The following is a 26,305-nucleotide window of genomic DNA, read 5'->3' on the forward strand; positions in this document are numbered from 1 at the left end:
AATTCAGTCGTGCAGTGAAGAAGATCCTGTGTAAGGTGAGAGTTACTGGTTTATTGAAAACATGCAGGATCGATAATCTCACAGTACTGAGTGTAATTGGTAGCAAGACTGAGATGAGGTGGATGCAGAAAAGGAGTGGGTGTTTGGTTTTGATGTGGAGCACTCCTCAGAGTGCTCAGAGAGAATGGGGTCTGAGTATAGGGATTTTGGTGGAGAGTAGCTGGTAAGAGGTTTAGGGAACATAGGACGAATAAGTAACATGGATTTTCTGCCAGGAATTAAGCTAACATTAAAAAAGACTAATGTTTTTCATGTCAAGTAAGCAATTCATGGGCTATAGCAAAGCAATCAGGTTGCAGAATGATAATAAATGTAACTAAAGAATGTTAAGGGGGAGGGACCAACAGGGAATAGTATAGGCAAAATTCCACCAAAATGAAGTTTACTCAAGATTTATTTTGTTTACCACATTAATTTCCAGAAAGATTTTACAAGAATTTTGATCAGATATTACTGTGTTATGCTCTCAACAACAAAAAATTAATAATAAAATTCATCTGAATATTAAGATCCTTGAGGGCTGAAACACCCTTGACATCTCAGAACTACTACCACCATGCCTAGCACCTGGTAGATATTCAATGAATGTCAGTTGACTCAAAAAAACTAAATAAAAGTCACTAATATACATTTTACAATATGTGTGTGCATTTTAGTCATGTAAATATATGCTTATATTTGGGCAAGTTTAAATTAGTAAATAGTACTCCTTATAAGATGATGAAATATTGTTAGTTATTCAAGCTTATTTTACAGCACTGCTATATTTGGCATCTGCAAAAAATGGGTAATAATAACCAGATATGTATGTAAGAAGAAAAATACTAAAATAAAACAATGAGATAAATTAGAATTATAGAAATTAAAAGGTATTGTACAAGAAATTCAATAATATGGATACTCTAATGCTTAACTAAAATTATTTTATTTAAATGAAATAATAAACTGTTAAGTATAGAGACACATGCATAATAGGGACATGGTAACTTACCTAGGGGTTTCTTGAAACATTTTTGAACATCAATTTAATACCTATTTACCCAACATTGGGCAAATCATTGCTGGGAGATACAAAGATTATGTTTAAAAGGCAGCATAGATCTGCTGTTGATTATCACAGAGGGGTAGACTTAAGTGTACAAAACTGACTTTATAATGAATAAAAACGTGTCACAAGCTATAATGTTTACAATTGGCTTTTTTTTTTTTTTTAACTGGGTTGTGTTTTTGTTTATTCATTTTTTTTTTATTGAGGTAAGAATACTGTCTTATTACCAGTGGTATTTTCAGGGACTATCAAAATCAAGTGATTTTTTTTCTATCTAAAAGTACTATGTTTCTTACTTCTTATAATTACCCCTTGGCAATTTGAATTAATTCAAGATTAAATCCATTTATGCTGATGCAATCAGAATGTTTTAAAACAAAAAGATATTGATAATGTAGCACTCTTTATTGCTCTTGGGGAATAAAATTATTTTGAGTAATTTGAGCTAGATAACCTTTCTAAACATTTTATACATATTAAATTATTTGACCTTGATGTTGTATGAGGAAAGTATGGTTGTTTTATTATTTGGCCGAGGAAATGCCAAAGAACTTATAAAATACCCATAGCTTCTGTTCAGTGCACTGTGTTGAATGAAATGGAGCCAATTATCGTTCTATGTATTTTTATATATTACAGTAAATTTCAAGAAGAATGTAATTTTTTTTCTAAGAATACAAACTGGAAATATTTCATTGTTTATGTCGTAATTATGTCTATTAGCTGTTATTTGTTGAGAACCTACACTAATGTGTGCATGGGACTTGATGTTTTACACAAATGATCTCATTAATTTGTACAGTACTACTAGTACTTCAAAGACAATATTACTTCTGTTGGACAGAAGAAGAGACAGAAAGTGAGAACAGTTTTTCCAGAGTCATACAACTGGTAAAAGTTGGAACTGGGATCTAACCCAGGTCTGCTGAATTGTGATGTTGTCAGAAAATACATGCATCAAATAAAAAGGCAAGAAGAGCAAGAGAGTAGAGAGATGGTTATAAGATACCAAACAGTTTGTAAGCTCATGGTAACGTCTTTCCTCATTGACTAATGATTCTTTCACATGTCATTTTTTTGTCAATGACTTAGATGATATATAATACTTATTTTATGAAATATATAAACAGATTTTTATTATTCTTACTGATAGTTCATATTGAATTAAAAAGAAACATTTAATAACTATAACACCTGAGATTACATATATTAATACTTATGAAATGTACCTAAACATTGTCCGACATTTTCCCTAATCTTGAGAAATACAATCATTGTGAAAAATGTAAATCATACTTGCTAAAGATGAATTATTACTGGAAGACTAATGGAAATTGTCAGGTTGCTCACGCTGGAGAACAGCTATGCAAATACTATTTATTTTTTCTACTTTAGCATTTAATTAAAATATGTAATTTGGTATTTACAGTGTTAAAAATCTTGTTTCTTAATTTAATATATAATGTATAGTCTACATTCACAATCTGTTTTTTGTCATATAATAGATCTTGAATATTCTTGGCTTTGAATATACGGGGAAAATTTATACATCTTTGTTATCTGAAAATACATTAGGGCAAAAGAGAAACCACTATTTTAGGTGTTAAATTAATGAAATAACCTTTCCTACCTGTTTCTTATTCCATTAGTTGTCTTGCTTCCATCTTTTATATCCCAGCTCCCCATACTTTAGATGGAAAAGTAGAGTATTTCTGTTCTTTAAGTATTGGCTATGTGTTTTATCAGATAACCAATAATATGTACATAGTTGACTACCTTTCCATGTTATGAAGCTTAATATAACATCATCATCAATTTCATAGAGCTTTGTAGAGTGGATATTATTTTTTTTAATATCACCATATAAGAAATATGTGGCCATTTAGAGAAGGAATTAACCAAAGATGAACTTTGCTCCTTTCCTGCTCATTTTGTCTAGATTCCACTGTGCGTCTATCCTTATTCAAAAACAATGAAAATAAAGTGTCTGCTCCAAAATCATCAAAGAAAGTACAGCCCAGAAGAGATGGTTACTTTGAAGGTATGGCTTAATAACAGATACATGGAGCGGTATAAAGATAAAGAAAGATTGAAAGAATTGTATTTACAATAAATTTTTATTTCTTAATGAATCATAAAGTATATATAAAAAGAATTATGTATAACATATACTTGAATAACTCAAAATATGGCTCTTAAAGCTGAAGTGCTAATTTAGTGTGCTGAAATATTGATATAGTAACTGAAAATTTGTATCAATGTTTACATAAATTTTAATTTTTTAAATTTATATATGAATGTTTTATAATGCTGTATCATCAGTGATATTAATATTATTTAAATTTTACAGTGACAGATATATTAGCTTGTATCAGTGGAAGTGATCACATGTTGAAATGATATTCTGTTTACTGCCAATTTACATAAATCGTATTAAGCTCTATAAATTATACTCAGGAATTTAAAATAGTTTACAATATTTGAAGTTTGCCCAGCTCACTGTTGGGGTGAAGGATTTGCACATCTAGGCCGTGATAGTTCTGATTATATCTCTGATGTCAATATTCAGAACAAATATGAACTTAAATTATTAAACAGAAATATTTAAATGTAATAAAGCAGCAAGCATGATGCAAAGCAGTGCAGCAAACATGACTTAAAATGTTTGTCATCTGCTTTCCTTTTAATACTAATGTTTTTTAGTTTTTATACTATATAAAAAATTTATAGTATAGTATAAAAATGGTATAAAATTATACTAAATTTTTAGTATAAATTTTTATTTAATTTTACATTTTCATTTTGGTATTTTTTTCATAATTTAACCTGTATTTGGATAGCAATTTTAATAGAAAAGGAGAATCATATTTTAATGAAAAGGACCTATGAACATTTGCAATATTTTGTCTTCTATAAGATTTAAATAAATCTTAAAATTTAGGCATCTTCATAGCACGATTGAAAATGGAAACAATTTGATTTACATTTCTGTTTTGTAATGTCTCAAACTAAAGAAAAGTTTGGTAACCACCAAATTTATACCATCCTAGAAATGCCTACTGAAGTATGTAGGGGTGGAAGCCATGCAGTCTAGAATTTTCCTTAAAGTAGATAGCAATAGTCCAGGCGCGGTGGCTCACACCTGTAATCTCAGCACTTTGGGAGGCTGAGGGGCGCGGATCACGAGGTCAGGAGATCAAGACCATCCTGGCTAACACGGTGAAACCCCGTCTCTACTAAAAATACAAAAAAATTAGCCAGGCGTGGTGGCGGGTGCCTGTAGTCCCAGCTACTCGGAAGGCTGAGGCAGGAGAATGGCATGAACCCGGGAGGCGAGCTTGCAGTGAGCCGAGATCCAGCCACTGTACTCCAGCCTGGGTGACAGAGTAAGACTCCCTCTCAAATAACAGCAAAAAAAGTTAGATAGTAATAAAACCATATATAGAAAGATAAATAAAGCAAGTATGGGAAATTATTGAAATTGTTGGACCAATCGATGATGATAGTATGTAGGTGTTTCCTTTACATTCTTTTTTTATATTAAATATTTTCCATAGTAAAACATTAAAAAATTTTGGTGCCCATTATCCATGTCAAAACACAATATTATTTCAACAAATATTTATGGATTAATATTTTGATAGAATTAAAATATGTTCCCAATTTAAAATAAGGCTGGGGTTTTAATCAGAGTGTATTTCATTGTTACAGTCTTAACTCTACCATTTCAGTCTTTTTTAAAAAAATGTGGAAATTCTGCTAAAATCAGTAACAATTCCATAGATATTGTTTGTTAAATAGGAATGTTGTTGCATTAGAAAAGAAATGCCTAGGAAGAAAGATGAGCAGGGTGTTTTCGTCCTTTAATTTAACATATATCTCAGACTCATAAAGAGAAATCTATCCTAATAGGTTCTCTTGCATTCTATCTTGTTCTATTAAATGTGAAACTGCATTACCATCTAGAACAGTATAATATGTATGTATGATATGTTTATTGAATTGTGTACTGGTATAAAATATGCTAGAAATAGTTCAAGGTAGTGATAAAGTCAAAGTGGCCTATAGAATGTAAAACATTTCCACACAAGCTTTATGATGTGATGTTCTATGATTTTATTTTCTTTCCCCCATGTGAATTCTATTTAGTTTGCTTTCTTTTGGAACCAAGTAAAGTACATTTGGCATATCATTAATTTCACTGAATGAGTTTTATGTATTTACCAGATTTTCTAATATACTATAGGTTTTTTTTTTTGTTGTTGTTTGTTTGTTTAGGAATAGGCTTGGCAAAAACAGTTTTATATGGAAGATTTTTTTTTTTTAACAGTTAACATGTTTATTCTTGTCCCTTTTGTAAGGGGAAAAGAGTGAGGAAAAATGAGGCAAAATCATTTGTTCATTGCTGGCCAAGTTGAACCCCATGTTGTCTTTAACTGCTACTCTGGAATTACTCACTTCAGAGAATCACAGATATTTCCTGATGCCACAGAGTGCAGCTTGCAATGAAATATCCCAACTAACCCCTACTGCCCAATAGAGGGTGCCTCCTGAGCCCAATTCTTTTGAGATACAACTGTCTTACGATAAAATGCACCCCTTTTAAAAGTACAATACAATGAACTCTTCTATATTTACAGTTATATAACTGTCACCAAATCTGATTTTAGAACATTGGAAGATCTTTTATTCCCTAAGGAAAAAAAAAATCAAATAAAACTAGTGATTGGGCATCTGATGCCCACCCCCCCCAGAAAAGTGAGGAAGATCAGAATTAAATTTTGCTGTAGGTTTGTATTTAATAATTCCATGTGGAACAGTATCTCAGCACAATGGTATGCCAGCACTGTCTTATAATTTCCTCGGTTTTGTTGAAATTGGATCATACTGTAGAATTGCTTGACTATTGCTTTCCAAAATCCACATTTATTTTAGTAACACTGTATAAATTAAAAAAAAAAAAACTAAATTACTTTCTATCTCCACTCTGCAATATTGACCATATGAGGTTTCCATGATTTTTCTTACAAATTTGATTTTTATTGTGGCTTTTTCTGAACATCCCCAGCAAAATCGTTAGTAGCAAGAAAGCATGGTAGATATATCTCTGTTGGTCTATGATTAAAAGTATGCTTAAATTCAAGGAATAGTTGATAGTAAACATCAAGTTGTATTAAAATATAAAGTAAAATATTATATCATTTTAACAGTCCACGTTTTACAGGATGTCCTTCTATTTTTTCTATATTCATAAAATGTTGGCCATTTTTGTCCAGCTACCAGATTTAGATATTTAATCTAATCAAGTCTGAGGAGCCTTTGATCACTCCTGTCCCCAGAGTCACCTCATATATGTGCCGTGTGTCAGATATTAGCCAGTTGTTCCTATGAGATAAGTCTGAGAGCCTGAACTCTTCGAAGATTTAGCATTGGCTTATTTTATTTATTTGTTTATTTATATTTATTTTGAATCAGATGCCTGTCTTTGTTTACCTTTGTTATCAACCTGTAATACCTACTTGGGCTTCAATATCTTGTATTGTCTTAGAACTCAAAACCTTCTGTTGGTTATTGCCTTGAAGATCTCCAGCCAAGTTTCTTTTTTTTTTTTTTCTGTTTTAATTATTTAGTTTGGAGCTCTGACATCATTTATATTCATCACTTGCATAAGAGCAAGCATAGCTTAATGGACATTAGTGTAGATTCTGGAGTTAGTCCAACACAGTTTGAAACTTGACTTTATCGTTTATTAGCTGTGTGACCTTGGGGAGGTTATTTAACTTCTCTGTTTCTCATTATTTTTCATCTATGAAATTAGAGGCGAACAATACTTAGGCATGGGGAGTATTGTGAGAAGATTTTATTTGTGAGAAGCTTGGAACACAGCATCTAAGTACATATTAAGTGCTCAAAATATAATCATTAGCAATAGTCATTTTAAAAGTATACCATTCCTTATTGTTCTTGTTTACAATTAGTTGTCTTTATTCCATTTATCGTTAAGTACTGTGCTGAGAGTTTTACTTACGTTCTCTGATTGAATGCTTTCAGAAACTTTGAGAAAGGTTTTATAACTGTCTACATTTTACAGATGATAAAACTGTAGTATCGAGAGATTGATAAGTGACTTGACCAAAGTTTCTACACAAAAAACAAGTGGCTGAAGGGAAATGGTAATAATTTCTTTGACAAATAAAGCTAGCAAAATCAAAACAAAACACAAATGTTAGAGAAAAAAGATTACCAGGCAACCCTGAAATTTATACCACTTAGAATTAAAATACTTAGGAAAAAAGTAAAGACTAATTATTAAAATAAGATAAAACTCTGAGAAAACCATAATCAATTTTGTTTTTTATTCCTTTCTCATAATTGCATCAATGTAATTTAGGATATAATTTAGTGTCATCATGGTAATGAAGATTTCATTTGTGACCTGTAAGTAGCTGCTACCTTGGATGTTATTATTGATATTATTATGCTAACCTAATATTAAATATCAAATCTATTAGATTGTTAGTAAAGAGTGACCATTTTTAAAATAATTCCAACTTTTATTTTAGATTCAGGGGTAACATGGGCAGTTTTGTTAAGCTGGTATATTGTGTGTGACACTGAGGTTTGCACTACAAATGATCCCATCACCCAAGTAAAGAGCATAGTAACAAACAGGTAGTTTTTCAGCCCTTGCTTTCCTCCCTCTCTCCCCACTCTAGCAGTTCCTGCGGTCTATTGTTTCTATCTTTGCATCCATGTGTACCCAATGTTTAGCTCCCACTTACAAGTGAGAACATGCAGTATTTGGTTTTCTGTTCCTGCGTTAATTGGCTTAAGATAATGGCCTCCATGTTGCTGGAAAGGACATGATTTCATACTTTTTAATTAATTAATTTGTTTATTTATTTATTGAGACGGAGTCTTGCTCTGTCACGCAGGCTCGAGTGTAGTGACGCTATCTCGGCTCACTGCAACCTCTGCCTCCCGGGTTCAAGCAATTCTCCTGCCTCATCCTCCTGAGTAGCTGGCATTACAGGCGCACGCCACCAGGCCCGCCTTATTTATTTCATATTTTAGTAGAAACGGAGTTTCACCGTGTTGCCCAGGTTGGTCTCAAACTCCTGAGCTCAGGCAATCCGCCTGCCTTGGCCTCCCAAAGTGCTAGGATTACAGGTGTGAGCCACGGCACCCGGCCGATTTGATACATTTTTATGGCTTCATAGTATTCTGTGATATATGTATTCCACATTTTCTTTATCCAATCCACTGTGGATGGGCACCCAGGTTGATTTCATGTCTTTGCTATTGTGACTACTGCTATACAAGTGCATGTCTTTTTGGTAGAATGATTTGTTTTCCTTTGGGTATATACCCAGTAATAGGATCGCTGTGTCGAATGGTAGTTCTGTTTTCAGTTCTTTGAGAAATCTCCCACATTTTGAATCACGTTTTAATTTTCCGTTATATGAGAACCTCCCTACACAGCCTATATTTTTGCTTCATTATTCCTATTTTTATTTATACATAAATTAAGTCACTTTCCTGCCCTTATCTACTGAAACTTCGAAATTTGCTACTTCTAAAGTCAATTCCAAATTCAGACTTCTGGCTTTGGTCAGGGAAGGAAATCAGGCAAGCCAGGAAAAAAATTTAGTCTTGCCCAACAACCTCCTCAGGAATGCAGGTTTAGTCTTAGCTCCTCCATTGCCTGGGACAATTATACTTGATTTCAAGTCAGGTTTTCTTAATTCCCAGTCTGCTGCTGTCATCACTAACATGATTCCTATTTGTTCTTTTATAAAATAGAAGATTTACAGATAACTCATGGTTTTGTAAACATATATTCAAATATTTTTGTATTAAATATTAAAATATTGAATGTATTAAGAAACCTATAACTTCTTTAATTTTTACTCCAGAGCATTTCTTTTGTGATGCTTTTTACTTTAGAATTATAAACATTTTCTCCTCCTGACTTCTCCTTTTTAATGCCAGCTTAGAGAACAGTTTATATTGTGTAGATTGCTTTAAAGTAGGTCTTGCATTTCCCTAGCTGTATATAGTACTTGCTAGTAGTGCCAATGACTATGTATTAAGAGATGGCAGCATAAATGCCACAGGGCATATGCAAACAACAAAATACCTGAAGACATCTCCGTAAGAAGAGATGCTCATAATTTTATTCCACTGAGCAAGGTTCAATAATTAGTCAAAATTATCATGGATACAAAGATCAATAAAATGTAATTTATCAGTATGTCAGTCTCCAACAAACATTACATTTTGAATTACTGTTTTCCTACTAAGTTTTGAGCTCCAAGTATTTCTTTAATACCCCTAGCCCTTAGCACGGTGCCTAATGTATAATGGATGCTTAATAAATGTTTTTTGATGAATAAATGAAAAATACAAATGACCCTGGCATTAAACCGTTTTAAAATAGATGGAGTTGCAATATGCTTATATAATGTTTTTTAACATGCAGTTTCCTTTACCAAATTGGACTCATTGTTCTGTGCAATCCAGAAAAATCTCTTCGTTTGGCTAATTTGTATTATCTCAGGCATTTAATTTTTTGGAAGACTTTTCTGATTCTAGTTTAGAACACCACTCACTGTGTTTCTATAATATCCTGAATAAACTTTTGTATGCCATACGTATTATTAGTCAGGGTTCTCTAGAGGGGCAGAACTAATAGGATAGATGTATATATAAAGGGAATTTATTAAAAAGTATTGACTAACACGATCACAAAGTGAAGCCCCACAATAGGCCATCTGCAAGCTGAAGAGCAAGGAAGCCAGCCTGAGTCTCAGAACTTCAAAAGTAGGGAAGCCAACAGTGCAGTCTTCAGTCTTTTACTGAAGGCCCAAGTGCCCCTTGCAAACCATTGGTGTAAGTCAAAGAGTCCAAAAGCTGAAGAACTTGGAGCCCAATGATCTAGGGCAGGAGACATCCAGCACGGGAGAAAAATGAAGGCTGGAGGACTTAGCAAGTCTCTCTTCCATCTTCTCCTGCCTACTTAATACAAGCCAAGCTGGCAGCTGATTAGATGGTGCCCACCCAGGTTGAAGGTGGGCCTGCCTTTCCCTGTTTACTGACTCAAATGTTAATCTCCTTTGGCAACACCCTCACAGACACAACCAGGAACAATACTTTGCATTCTTCTATCCAATCAAGTTGACACTCAGTATTAACCATCACAAGTCCATCCCTTGTCAACTTGAACCCATTCACATCTCCTGACATCACATGTAATCTTCAAATAAAGACAATAAGGGCATAATAATGCCTAACCTAACGCAGCTAGCATTCATACAATCAGAAGTGCACTAATCCTTAACCTATATGCTATTACATAACGTTAACAACACTTAAATCCTGACATGAAGTCAATAAATTTTATGGCACATGATAAAGGAAAAAGAAAGGAAATAAAATGAAGATATTTTCTTAGTACAAGTGTATACATGCACAAACATGTTCTTAATAAAATAAGAAGAAAATACTCTTGACAATCACAGTCCTACTTCTAATACCCATCCCATTGCCTTCAGCAAGCACCTCAGCAGGTCATGGTTTTTTACCTGGAGGAGTGACCCAAACCTTCATTCCTGAAGGGGCTTGGCCATTTGTAGTCCTGGCTGGAGTGGGTTCCGTAGTTTCCTATTGACCTTAATCACAGGGCATGGTAATACTAAGGGCCACCCTAAGGGATCTCCTGTCCCACGCATTCCCACGCATACTCTTCCTTACCTCCATCATAAAACAGTAGACTTTATCTTGATAGTCTGGGCCAATCACCCCAGCCAACACTGCCACTGCCTTGTTAGCCTGTTGACTTAGAGGTAGGAGGAGCCCAAAATAGCCAGGTGGCAATATTAACTTCCAGTTTAATGAAATCATTGTTGTATCTCCTGGTGGCAGCATTCCTCCCTTTGGACCTAAGACCTCTAGGCCAACAGAATATAATGTCATAGGAACAGGAAGCAAAAATTTTGCTAGTGGGTCACTAGGGGTGATGGTGAGTGGTGCCACTTCCACTTCCGCCCCTTAATTCCCGGACCTGTGAATCCTGGCTATGGGAGGAACAGTACCATATGTTGGACACTGATTCAGGGCATACACGGCCTTCTGGAGAACTTTGCCCCTGACCTGCAAAGTGTTGTCACCTATTTTGTATTGTAATTGTGACTTTGAAAGGCCATTCCACCATTCTATCAATGCAGCTGCTTCAGGACAATGGGGAATATGGCAAGACCAGTGAATTCCATGAGGATGAGCCCACTGCCACACTTCTTTAACTATAAAGTGTGTGCCTTGGTCAGAGGCAATACTGTGAGGAATACCATGGCAACAACACGTCATTAGTAGGGTAAAATTAACCTGTCTCACAACACCACTCACTATATTTCAATAGTATCCTGAGGAAATTATTATATACCATATAATATAATAGCCTCCTTAGTGTTGCTTATCATTTATCATTTGTACAAGGCACTGTTCTAAGTACTTTTTCTCTACTAATTAATGACATTCTCACAAGCAACTTTTGAGATAGAAGACAAAACTTCATTCCTTTTGGAAAAGATAGTGTCAGTAGAAATCTGCCTGCATTTGCAAGGAATAAAGGATAAAGTAGCAAAATCTTGTAATCTGATTTTTGCATGATTTTTTTTTAGTAGGGAGAGAGGAACCTGGAGAAAGAGTCAGGAACAAAACTAAATAAAATTGAAATGTAAGTTGGAAGCCCTTAGATAGTTGAAGATCAGGAGCTATGTTTTTATTTTTTTAATGTAATATGATAGCTCCAAGTATCTAAAATCTTTTCATGGCCTCCTGTTGTCCTTTGAATGAAAGCTGGGCTTGATATTAATTATCATGGCCTACGGGGCTATAATTGTCAAACCCTCTTTCTTTTCCTCAAGTATGATAAACACTTTATTATTTTGTAGCTTTCGTATTTCATCCTCTTTCTGCCTAAACAGTACACTTAGCATTTTACACAAATGGCTGTCTTATTGTTTAGTTTCACATTTATCCAGTGTGAGAACCTGTCCCTGCAACACTATTTCATGTAGCCCTTTCCTCTCTTACCAGCTCCTCTCTCTCATAACACCTGTCATTTTGTGGCATTTATTTGCTATTGTCTCATTCATTAATTTAAACTGCTTACTTACTTATATATTGTGGCTCCAGCAATAGTATGGAAGGAGAGCCATGTCAGGATGGTTTATTCTTATATCCTCAGCACTTAGATCAGTGCTAGTAGTATGTTGGCTCTCAATAAATATATGATTAAGAAAGTAAATGTATATGACAACTTATAATTAAAACTTCCTAAATATATTCTAGGCAGTATCACACCATTTAGTAATATAAGGTTTGAAATAAATTTCAATTTTCCACAGAAAAAAATCTGATTCAAGAATTTGGTCCACTGAAGCATAAAACAAACTATAACTTTAAAAAAAATTATTTATCTCTGGATAATCGTAGTCTAAGGCCTGAGAGCAACCTATTCAACTATTTTTTTTTTTATCCAAATCGATTATAAATAGCTTGTATTTTTTGTATTTCCCCCAATTCTGCCATAATTGAATATTTTTGTTCTATTCCAAAGTATGTATTTGTATGTGCATATATGTGTGTGTGTATATATATATTTACTTAAATGCTGATATGAAGTCAGTAAAACTTACATCACATAATAAAGAAAAAAGAAAAGAAATAAAATGAAGATATTTTCTTAGTACAAGTGTATACATGCACAAACATGTTCTTAACAAAATAAGAATTCGTATATACTATGTATATATAAAAATTATATACATAGTATATATAATTATGCACATAGTATATGTATATATAATTTTCATATCCCAGGTATAAATATATATAACATATATATGTGTACATAGAAACACTTTTTATACGTGTGTGTGTATATATATATAGATGAGATATGTATATGATTAAATTTTTAAATAGAAAGAGATTTCAGAGCTCTTAGAGTTTTTTGAAATGGACCTTATGTAACCTGTGTACTTTTTATTAAAAAATAAGAGTACTTCCACGTCTTATAATAGAGGAATATGTAATTCTGATCAACCGTACTTCAGAGAACAACTACAAAAACTGGAAAATTTTTGTTTTAAAAATTTCATTGAAGTCATTGGAGAACTAACAAGTAAGGAATTACAAGTCAAGAAGGAAATCCAAAGAGCTGAGAAGCTGAGAAAAAATTTTGATGTACTTGCCTAGGTCAACTGGAAGTAGATTTTTCACTAGCCTCTTACCTGAAACAAAAATAAATCATCTCCAAAAATAGATAATATAATTCTAGACTTCTTTTTATCTCCACAACTTTTCATATAAAATACCTGGCACACAGTGAAAAATAGACATGGAAAGAGATGAGACATTGTTATTGAACAAGAGATACAATAGACAATAGAAATAGAGTCAATGAGACTTTAGATAATGGAGATTTTAAAATAAATGTACTTAGTATCTTTGAGGATATGGAAGAAGAAATTAAGAATTTCAGCAGGATGTTAAACCTATAAAAATATCCAAATCAAAAGTTTATAACTTAAAACCACGACTGAACTTAAAAATTCAATGGATGGATTCAGCTACAGATTAATCAAAACTGAAGAGAGAATTAGTGAACTGAAACACATTTAGAATCTAATAAAGAGAGGTGTGAGGTAGTGGAGTACAAGTAACTGTTGGAGAATTTATGGTTGAATATTTACCAAAAGTGAAGAAAAAGCTGAAGTTGTAAATGCAAGAAACTTAATATGCATAAAGAAAATATATACAATAAAAACCACATCTTGGCATATCATCATAAAATTGCTAAAACCAAAGACAAATACAGAAATTTTAATAAGAGCCACAGAAAAAGATACATTATCTTCAAAGAAGCATCAGTAATAAAGCTAACTTCTTCAGAGAAACAATTAAAGCCAGAAGATAATTGTTATGGACTGAGTTGTGTCCTTCAAAAATTTGTAGGTTGAAGCCTTCATGTCCAATTTGGCTGTATTTGGAGTTAGGGACTGAAAGAGGTAATAAAGATGAAATTCAGTCAGAAGGGTGGGTCCATAATCCAATAGAATGAATGTCCTTTTTAGAAGAGGAAGAGACCCCAGGAGTCTGTGGGTACAGAGGCAAGCACATATAAAGAAAAGGTGGCCATCTACAAGCCAAGGAGAGAAGACTCTGAAGAAACCACACGTTCCAGCACCTGGGTCTTGGACTTTTAGCTTCCACAACTTTGAGCAAATAAATTTCTGTTCTTTAAGCATCCCAGTCTTTGTGGTATTATGTTATAGCAACCCAAGCTGACTAATGCAATAATGTAGTGGTAGCTTCAAAGTGCTAAAATAAAATATCTTCCACCACAAAAGTTTATATCTAACAAAACTTCCTCCTTCAGAAATGAAAGCAAAGCACTCATACCACCCACTTCCCCAATTGATGCTTTCCTGGACAGCCACAAAGAAGAAGAGTGATGGCACCTGGGTTCCTGAGCCAAAGCTTCACAGAGAAAGTAGTAACTTTGGTGAAGTCCATGGCACCCCTTTGTCCCTTGCCCATTGTAAGAAACTTCTCTGTCATCTGTATCAGGTACCCATCTACCTCTCATAGGACACTTTCTATATTTCTGGAATAGCTGGAAATTCTATCAAAGTCTCAGAGAATTATAACAACATCTTGGAAAGTTTGTCAACCTTAAGAATATTTCCCTTTTATCTAAACTAGGCTACATGAAATAATGAAGTAACACTGGATTTAGACTGAGAAAGTCTTGTGTTAAATCTTGCATAGACACTCACTAGCTGTGTACTCCATGTCCTAGTTTTCTCAATTGCAAAATCAGAATACTAGCCTTTACTTCTCATGATATTTTGAAAATTAAATGAGAATCTAATGGCTTCTGGATAAAAATGATGCAGCTGAAAACCTCCCTAAAATTTCTGTGGAGGCTTTTTTAAGATATAGATGAGCAAATATGGGAGTATTAGGAAAGGGCAACAGCAATAGAACTTTTTAGGCTAGAAAGTAAATAAGTGAGTAATAAAGAGAAAGCAAAAGCTTAAACCAGCAATGGGAAAATATGAGAACTGTCTCTATGTCAAAAGTTTGGGAATTGATGGAATTAGGCCCTCGTGATATGAGATGAAGTGGGTATTAAAATAAATATATTGGCCGGGTGCAGCGGCTCATACCTGTTATCCCAGCACTTCATGAGGCCGGGGTGGGTGGATCATGAGCTCAAGAGATTGAGACCACCCTGATGAACATGACGAAACCCCATTTCTACTAAAAATAAATAATAATAATTTAAAAATAGCTGGCATGGTGGTGCACACTTGTAGTCCCAGCTACTCGGGAAGCTAAGGCAAGAGAATAGCTTGAACCTGGGAGGCAGAGGTTGCAGTGAGCTGAGTTCGTGCCACTGCACTCCAGCCTGGTGACAAAGCAAGACTCTGTTTCAAAAATAAACAAATAAATTAAATTAGATAAAATACATATATTTGTCTTAACAACATTTTTAACATTAATTCTGTTATAAAATTCTGTAAATTTAACATTAACTTTAATTCTGTAAATACAGTCTCTGTGTTTGAGAATACCAGGGTTATTTGAGATTCTTGGTGTCTTGTTAAAACTAAGAGTAATTATAGGAAGCATATTAAATGCTAAGACCCTAGGCCATTCTTCTAATTAACTCCCAGAATGCTGATATATGTGTCCTGGTGAACTCATGCTCCCATAACAAAATACCATAGTCTGGGTGCCTTAGAGAGCAGAAATTTATTTCTCACAAATCTGCAGACTGGGAAGTCCAACGTCAAGGTTCTAGCTAATTCAATTCCTGCTGAGGGCTCTTGTCTTGGATTGTTGACAGCCACCTGCTTGCCATATCCTTACATGGGCATGCATGCACTCAGAAAGCTAGAGACTACACAAGCAATCTCATACATACACAGGTACACACACACACACACACAGAGAGAGAGAGAGAGAGACAGAGGCAGAGAGAGAGAGAGAGAGAGAGAGAGAGAGAGAGAGAGAGAAAGTCTTTCTCTTCTTCTTCTTATAGGACCGGTAATCCCATCATGAGGGTCCCACCCTCATTTCCTAATTTAACCCTAATTACTTTCTTAAAGACCCCATTACAAATACAATCACATTGGGGGTTTGGGTTTCAATATATGAGTTTTGGGGGTACACAAATATTTAGACCATAACACCATGCCTTTAGTCACCAGGCTAGAGATTAGGAGTCTTTCTGAAGATTCTTATCAGTGCAAGAGGAAACATCTAAAAACTGATATCAGGTATTTCAATATAGGATTCAGGTAAGTCACCTTTAGGTGAAGCTCTCATACAGTAGGGTTTGCCCATTTATGCAGTTTCCTATCAACTTTATAGACCCCCACTCTAAAAGATAAGTCCACAAATAATGATCATTAAACAAACTAAAGAAAACATATAACATGAAAATTAGAGAAAAAAGTAACAAGCATAATAAAGATACCAGATGAAAAACATCTTAAAGAATACCATCAATATTTTCATAGACATAAAAAAGGTATGTCCATGAAATAGAATGAGATGCTATAATAAGAAAAAGGGAGATCAGAGCCCAAAAAATGTCTCTGAAAGTAAAACATGATAGCAGAAATTAAAAAAAAAAGTCAGCAGAAGATAGTGTTAAATAAGTCTCCCAGAAACCAGAGCAAAAAATACAAAATGCTAGAATAACACACAAAAGAAAATATAAATAGTGAGTAAGCTCAGGAGTTCCAGCATTTGATAAATAATCAGAGATCCAGGCCGGGAGCAGTGGCTCATGCCTGTAATCCCAGCGCTTTGGGAGGCCAGATGGTTGAGGCCAATAGTTCTAGATCAGCCTGGAAAACATGGCGAAACCCTGTTTGTACTAAAACTACGAAAAAAAAAAAAAAAAAAAAAAAAAAAAAAGCTGGGCATGGTGCTGTGTGCCTTTAGTCCCAGGTACTTGGGAGGCTGATACAAGAGAATCACTTGGACCCAAGAGGCAAAAGCTGTAGTGAGCCAAGATCACGCCACTGCACTCTAGCCTGGGTGACAGAGCAAGACTACATCTCAAAACAAAAACAAACAAACAAACAAAAATCTGAGATCCAGAAACAGAGAATAGCAGCAATGTCAACAACAGACAGACGGAAGAAAATTATCAAAGAAATAATTCCAAAAAAATTTTCCAAAACTAAAGGACCATTTTCTAGATCAAGGGGCCCACTAAATGTTAGGAAAATGAATGAAAATAAACCAATCTTTTTGGCACATATTTGAAAAATGTCATAAAACAAATCAAAAACATAAAATTCATGTTAGGAAAATGAATGAAAATAAACCAATCTTTTTGGCACATATTTGAAAAATGTCATAAAACCAACGACAATGAAACGAACCTCAAAGTCCTCTAAAAGGAAAACCAGATCTCTTGCAATGGATCAGTTATCTAAAATATATTGAATCTCTCGACAGTAGCCTTGGACCCTAGAAAACAATAGAACAGTATTTTCAACATTCTTAGGAAAAGTTATTTCCAATCTAAAATTATATAAACAGGGAAACTATTAATAAAATGTAAGAATATAAAAACATGCTAAGTCTTAATTTATTTCCCTTGCAATCTTACTCAGAAAGCTACTGAGGGAACTGCTCCACTGAAGTGGTAAACCAATAGAAACAAATGAGATCCAGCAAGAGAAAGAAGGAAAGGAATTTCATGATGATAGTGAAAAGAGATCTCAAGATGACAGCTCACACAGGCTTAGAGAATAAACATTCTATGATGACAGAGAACACCATGAGCAGTCTCTCTGAGCAGGGAGAAAAAAGAGTATATTTGCTACCAATACATTCAAGTATATCAGATCAATTATAAAGTAAATACTCAAGAGTGTTCTTCAAGCAGAAGAAAAAGACTTCCAGATAAAATCTAGGAGATACAGGAATTAATAAAAAGCAAAGAAGGTTTACTATGTGGTTAAATCTAAATAGTCATTGGCTTGGTTCAGGGATTTTAACAATAATAAGAATTTTGGATGGGTCTATAATATGTGTAGTCATGGTAACAATAACATTATGCTTTGGGATTTTTAAACTGTGCGTCAAATTGCTTATGCCTAAAATGGTTTTTGGACGTTTTTTTTTGTTTTGTTTTGGATAAGTCTTACATTTCTTTGTATTTTTGCTATCTATACAGCAGTGGTGGAATAAAAATCGTATTCACCAATTTGGAATTATATAAGACAGAGTTTTGACTCTAGTCCAAACCTATGTGATTTTGGTTAAGTTACTTAACCTTTCTATACTTAATTTTCCTCATCAATTAATTGGAACAAGTAATATACACCACATAAAGTCATTGGGTAAATTGAATAAAAATGTATAAAAGCTACAAGAATGAGCTCACCTTTAGAATGTATTAACTACGATTTAATTCCTTATCTTCCCTATTTATTCTACCAGTACATGTTTATCAAATTTCTGCTTTGAGTTTGGCATTGCGGAAAAAGATGAGGGTACGGTGATCAGTGACATAAACACAAACCACGTGTAATACAGTTCACTATCTAGAAGCAGGGATTGGGGGCGGGGGGCAACATAAATACTTCATGTAAGTGTATAACACAACTGAGTAAAGCTCTGTGGAGGGAAGCTTATTATGAATCTAGCCCAGAGACATGAGGGAAGAAGTGACATTTGGACTGAGTTTGAAGGCTGAGTGAAAGTAACTAGGCAAGAGGGGAAGTTGTGTAGAATGACTATTTCAGACTAAGGCATGTCCCATTGAAAGACTTTGAAGACTGGGTTAGCCTGGGCCATTCAAAGAACTGAAAGAAGGTTGGTATGGCCAGAGAACAACGAGTGAGATGAAGCTGGAGAAATTGGTAAGGCACAGAGCAATTTTAGTCTCTCCTTTTTAGTCCATATTGAGGATATGACTTGCTACATTCCAATGATAACAGCCACTATAGGATTGTAAGCAAAAGATAAAATGGTCAGATTTGTTTTCCAAGTAACAATTATGGAACATATGGTGTGAAGGATTAATAGGAAGGAAACAAGAGTAAACACAATACCAGTAAAAAGATCATGGCAGTGGTTTGGCACAGAGATGGTAACTTAGACCAGGGAGAACATAATAGATATGGAGCTGTAGGTGGAAAAACAGCACATAAATCATGGTTACCAAGTATGAGTATGTTCAACTTGCATCTCACCTATGGAATGAGAAGAACAATACGTATCTCAGAGAGATGTTGTGAGGAGTGAGAGAACTGTTTACAGTAGTAAGCAGTGCTCAGTATGTGACAGCAATTATTATTTTTATTTCCATTATCGTTCAAAATTCTTTTATCACTTTCTTCCATCTCGCTTAGCAATTGGTGTCCCATTTCCTTTTTATGGCTAAAATTTTCCTCTTTCTTTGGATGTTATCCTACTGATCCATGGTGATCTTCCGTGGTGATCCTACATTTAGTTATCTCCTGTCATTTGTTTCTTAAATTTATGTCTCCATCATCTACCTTAGTTTGTTAAAATAAATACGTAGACAAGCTGTAATGCTGTCATTGAAAATATTATTCTACCTCCTCCTCAGACCACTATCCCATTCATCTGTCTTTAATCGTTGCCAACCTTCTTAAGCAGTCTAATCAGTGTCTTTATTCCTTACCTTTAGTTATTCTGCATTTTTTATTTTTTCAAAACTTACTTTTGAGCTTTCATTTTCTTCCACTGTCCTTGAGATGGGAGGCACAAGTAAATACCAGTTTATACTTCAGAAGATAAGCCTAGTAAGAGAGACACATTGACATTTATAAGCTGATGTACAATCCTCTTAATAAAGTTATTCATGGTGTACATTCTACTCAAATTACATTCATTATAGTAATCAGTGTTTATCTCTTAGTTACTAAATTCAGAAACCTCTCTTCTATCCTCATTTTACTTATCTTCTTCAGTATTTCATTCATAGCACCCCCATAATTTGTCTTAGTCCCTTACATCTTCACTTCCATTCTCTCTTGGTTCTTCTATTTACCTGGGACCACTCCTTTTTAATTATCTTCTCCATCTATTCCTGTTGATTAAATATGAATATTATGTAGAATTTTGTTTATATATGACCTCATTCTCTACTCAGTATCAGGGATACAAAGATGAATATAGGGATACAAAAATGAGTACTACATAGTCTCTGACTTAAAAACAAAACAAAACAAAAAAAAAAACAGCCTCTGAGTTGGTTGAGAAACCTATGTAAATGGGCAAACAAAATATTGTAGGAGTGTACAACACACCTATTCCTATGACACAATGGAAAGATCAAGATAGAATACCTAATTCTATTATGTAGCCTATGGTTACAGGCAATAACAACCGAATATCTACCTCTATCCTTCCTCTTTTGATTTATACCATAAAGTATATTATATTCATTCCACTCTGCCCACCTATTTGATTATTTTTATTTCCTGTGTCTGTTACTAGTATCATTAGCCACTTACTCAATTTAGAAAGTCAAAATCATTCTTAATTCTGTTCTCTCTTTCTCTCTCATTCCCTAAATACAAGCACTACCTTCACATATCCCACTGACTTCAGTGTCTCTTGCCTTGAAATATTGTAAATAGTATCCTTTGTAATATCCACAAATCTCTCAGTCTTGAAAATGCTATCATCTACTTCTTTACTGCAATGTCTTTACAAAGTATAATACTGCTTATGGCACACTGCTGTTGAAAATAGTGCAGTGCCTTTCTGTTTCCCCTAGTATGAATTCCAGTCTTTCATATCCAACGCCCTTCACTTACTGGTCCTAGTCCACTTTTCTACCATCACCTTGTAACTTTCCTCCTCCTCTCCTGAAATATTCCTTAATTATATTAAAATACTTCAGTATATCCCCAACTATGATAAACTGTGTTCTTTCTAAAATGTCCTGCTCTGCAAACTTTTATACTATTTCCTTTATCTGAAATGACCCTCATCACCTTTCCATCCGACACTTCCGCTTATCCTTCACAATTCAGATAAATGTCATTTCATCTGCAAGTCATTCCTAGTACACCAAGCCTCCCACAGGCCTTTGTCCATGTCTCTGTAACATCGTTTGTATCTATGTTTTTATCTATTTCCTCCCAACTGTTAAATCTTTTCGAGGTCAGGGATCAAATCTTAATCATATTTCTGCTTCCTCCCATCCTCAGAACATAGTAACTGTATTAGATTCATCTATACTAGGCACTCAATAAGTGTTTGTTGAATTAATAAACATTTCTGACTTAAAAAAATCTTTAGATTCTCAGAAACACTCTTCCTGCCAATTGCTATTACTCAAAGTCAGATACTGGCCTATTTCCAACTTAAACTTACAACTCATTCAGTGTTCACATTCAAGCTATAAGTTCTACTGTCTCAACCACCTCTGAGATCTATTTAGCACACTTTGGAATTTATTTAATCATTTCCTACTGAAGCTCAACCAACTGTGAGGTTGTGGACCCTGAAAAACTTAATCGTTATAAACATTGTCCCTTCATTTTAAGGTTTCGTAGCTTCTGAAACATTTTTCTGAAAGAATGGAAAGGGATACTCTACAAACATCAATATGTGTTTTTATGTTTCTCAAAAAAAAAATCTTTTCCATGAAAATTTTATAGTACTCTAATAGAACTGGGGGATCCCACATATTTTCCCTAAAACTTCAATACCTTCTGCAAGATTTATCAAGATCATTATTTTAATTAAAAAAAAAATGATAGTTCAACCTAATGGTTAGGGGAGTGGGCTATGGAGCAAGACAATTTAGGTTTAAATTTCAACTCTGCCCTTTGCTAGGGATATGACTTGACCCCCATACATTTCTTTGTCTATTTCCTCATTTTTGAATTTGGCATAATGAGATAAAATAATGCTTAACTCACAGAGTTGAGTAAATGAATTAGTATATGTAAAATGCTGAAAACAGTACCTAATACATACAAGTTCAATGAATGTATTGAACCTAACTATTGCTATTTTCGGGAACAGTAGCCATTTGCAATGAAATTTGTTAAAATTTAGAATTTAATTATAGTAACGATACATTTTGAAATATTACATTTTAAAGTATGGTATGTTTGTGTGTGTGTGTTGGGGAAATTTGTTATTCTGCTTAGACAATAAATTTTCTATGGAAAGGAATTTTCTTGGTAATGGTAAACGTAAATACTTGATAGATAAGATGTAGATTCTGATAAATGATCTATTCTACTCTAAATTTTAGCTGGACAAATTTGATAAGCAGGTTTAATCCACATATCTCAAGGTGATGTCAATCAATCAATCAGTCACACTTCTGGCATTAACCTACTACCCCCAGTATATATAGTATCCCATGTCATTTCTTTTCTTCACCCTGTATAAGGTCTTGAACTTAGGTAGCCCATTGAAGCATGAATTAAAGAAGAAACTGATATCTTTAAACATTCCAGTAATAAATCTAATTATAAAAATTAACTTAGTTTTTATCCCCGACTTAGAGATAAAATATTTTGATTCAGATATTGATATATGCTTTATAAAGATAAAATTTATATTGCAATATTTTTCATGAAGAATAGAAAAACCAACCCTTCTAGAATTGCTGACCTGGAAGAGTGAATATATTTCTATAATTCTTGTGATTCTAGGATGTATGTTTAAAACAATTTTGAAGCATTTATCAATGTTATAGGGAAATAAAATTATCTTTTGAAATTTTCCAAAACATAGCCTATGGTTCTTTGTACCAATGACCTTAAATTGTATATGAGATTTTTCTATTTAAAGAGAAATGATTATATCAAATACTATTTGAACATTAGTGAATTATTATAAATAACATTTAGATTTAATTTTGAGAATTTAAAACTTATGTACCATAGAGTCAACATTTTATCATCACACAAATGCTAAATTCAGTGTCGCTTTCTCAGAATTGCAACTTTTGAATGATGCACTTATGTTCAAATGGACTTATCTGTGTTTATGGTAGTTTATACATTTAAGCTACTCTCCTATCTTATTGTGAGGAATCTGCACATGTACATATATACATATTTCCATCTGATGAAATGAATACTCACTCTTGGCAGGAGAAGTTAAATGAGAATTTATACCTTCCCTTAAACTGCTTGCCTTTTTATCAGGTTTTGTATTGAAACCAAAATCCTGCATTAAAATATCCCTAATTTTTTCATGTATTTTTCTTTGATACATTTCTGTTAATATTAGAAGAAATATATTATTGAAATATTGAGAAAGCCTTTCTATTGTTATATGTAAGTATCAGTAATTTATATATTTGAAGTATTTTATTGTTTAAAATGTTTAAACTTAACTCAAATGTTTATAATAAAAATCCCATTGCAACTGGAACCTTAGGTTCTTAATATTTGAATATGTTCACCAAAAAGCAATGACAATCTTCCCCTTTTGTACCATTTCTTCAAATAAAGAAAACAGTTTCTGTTTTAAAAAATATTAATGGTCATGTTCAAAAAAGTCATCCAATCATCTCTGAGTTTGAAATAGTTTGAAGACATAAAAACACCTGAATTATTTTTCTACAACTCATCTCACCCAAGTTAAGAAAAAAAATGTTGAAGAAATAGAAACAATGACAGGGGTTGGTAGATTAGAAAGAGAGTAAATCCTTTTATATGTTTTTGTTTGACTATTAACTAAAATTGTATGTGCCAAGATTTAGGTTAGTTGAAAGCCCTACAAACTGGGCTTATGGAAATAGTAACTGAGCCTTCTAACATTTTGTTTTTTAATACACCACGAGAATGCATTTCCCCAAAAGTGTAAGATCCCTATCATGAGATGTGATGAAATGCTTTTAAAAATTGTATCATAAAAGAGAAACATCTTTCTTAAAATTCTGAATCACGTAGCTAATGTGAGCTCACACAATAGAGGCCCACACATTGAAATATTTTCTCATTTTTAAGGGAATTAATGGCTCTCCACCAGCCCTTTAACATGTAAAATGAGTAGGTTACTTGTGTCCAGTACATCCAAAAAAGAGCCAGGATAAAATAAACATAAGGGGTTGGATATCTTGGAAAAAATCTGTCATGGGTTTGGGTTAATCATCTCCAGAAGAAATTCAACTTGATGCCTGAAATGTAAGACTTCTTGGAGAAAGCAGAAAGGCCCGAGGCAGTGTTGATCTGAAGGAGTGCTCTCCATGGGTCAGAGCTGCTCTGCTGGCAGAGTGCAAACCCAGTTCACAACCGCGGCCTCTGAAAAGTTGTAAAAGACTGCAGGGGCCTTCCAGTGCACGCACTCCAGCTTTGGTTACATAGTTTTAATGGCCTAGTTTCTTATTATAAAATAAAACTTAAAAATAAAATCTGTGCCTAATTTTCCAACCTTCTGTCCATCAATGACAGGATTCTTTCCTTCAACATTTGTAGAACAAAACAATTTCTCAAGTTTTAGTAATCATATAGAAAAGTATTTGCAAATATAGCACACTTGTATTTGGTATAGTTTTCATGATGTCCTATTTGTAGGCTTCCGAACTTTGGAAAGTGAGTTATTGAAGCAGTACTTTGGGTTAATTTTCTTCGATCACTTTTCATACATTTTTGAAGTGTTTTTTTCTGGTGACAAGTTTCTCTTTGTCTAAAATCCCTTACACTACATGCCATGTAGACTGAAAAAAAAAAAAGATCATTTTATTTATCAGTAATGATTGTGAACGCCAACAAAACTGATCTTATACTGAGTAGTCCAACTCAAATATTTACACATTTTGCCCCAAATTCTCCTTTACTTATTTCAGTTCCATTATCATACCTGGAGTATATTCACTTGAAATAAAATAAAGTGAATATAAATATATAAAAATAAAATATCATGGGCTTTGGTTAATCATTATTAGCACAGGAATAATTATGTGATTTTATCCTGTATGAAAATTCAGTGTGCTGCTAAATTACCATAAGTTTTTAATCCACTTTAGAAGAAACATAGCATAAAGAAATAATTTTTAGTTCCCTTTGCTTCTATACATAATTTTATTGCACCCAACTGCCAAGGGAATTAAACTCAGGTGAGGTCTTAATTAAAATACCTGAGCATGTCTTAAAGATGCTTACTTTTTATAGACATATAAGGTTGTTTGTTTACTGTTATACTCTTATAATCTATTTATGTTCTATGTAGACTTTTCTTAAAATTATATGTAGGCATAACCTGACTAGTTCTAGCAGAGAAACTTCAAACTTTAAACAGTGTAGAAGTCAATCAGTTCAATGAATAAAGTCCTAAGTGCTGAAGCATTTCAAATCCTTTTTCATTTGACCACTTGGTGACCTGATAACTATTTCCTGTCCCTAAATAAGGTTGTGACCCAGGTCTTAGAGTGCGAAACTCAGATAATTTTAGAAACAAGTCAAATACCATAGAATTAAAGAAGTAGAAGACAGTTCGACTGAAATTCTTTCTTTTAAAGTAGAATAATGTATCTTAAATATGTAAAAAACTTGAAATGTGTTAGATTTTATTTATTCATCAAATTTCCAACTATGAAATCATTGATTTTATCACCAGATATCTCTAAAAGATTAACTTGCAGTGCGATTCCTCATTTCCACTTATTTATGATAACTGAGATTATAAAATAAATAAGTAAATACATTACATGTAATAATAGTACTATTTGAATAACTCACCAGAATAGTTTGAAAACAAGTGACGTTAAAAATTATACATTAAACTTATACATATAGATGTGTATGTGTATGTGTCTGTATGTGAGTGTAATAATCTAAACTTTATTAATATTTATAACTACAGAGAGTTAAAAGTTATTGAAGAGCAATAACTACAAAAGACCTGTACATTTCAGACAATATGGCAGGAATATTTCTAGCCACCTATTTGAGCTGTTAAAATGCCTTTGGCAATTGGATTAGGGAAAGGAAGACTCTTACAAGTGCATTTTGCTGATCTAAAAATGTAATTGACTGTAGTTTGTTTTGATAATTTTTTTTTTGCTTTTCTATAACTTGGATGTGAAATATAATGTTATGAAATGTTAATTATTTTAATGAGGTCAAGAAGTATTTCCTTAAAATAGCAGTT

The 26,305-nt window shown here is 33.5% G+C and overlaps 1 protein-coding gene across 2 annotated transcripts in view; it reads left to right on the forward strand.

Moving 5' to 3' along the window:
* LRRIQ1 (leucine rich repeats and IQ motif containing 1) overlaps positions 1-26,305 on the forward strand; it is a 225,744-nt gene that overhangs the window by 127,850 nt on the left and 71,589 nt on the right. For both annotated transcript variants that reach the window (XM_037996759.2, XM_008004167.3), the window contains exon 22: positions 3,048-3,149. In XM_037996759.2, the coding sequence (XP_037852687.2) occupies positions 3,048-3,149 (102 nt within the window). The remainder of the gene's footprint in view (positions 1-3,047; positions 3,150-26,305) is intronic.

The sequence above is a fragment of the Chlorocebus sabaeus genome, chromosome 11 (genome assembly GCF_047675955.1).
Source record: "Chlorocebus sabaeus isolate Y175 chromosome 11, mChlSab1.0.hap1, whole genome shotgun sequence".
Classification (NCBI taxonomy): Eukaryota; Metazoa; Chordata; class Mammalia; order Primates; family Cercopithecidae; genus Chlorocebus; species Chlorocebus sabaeus.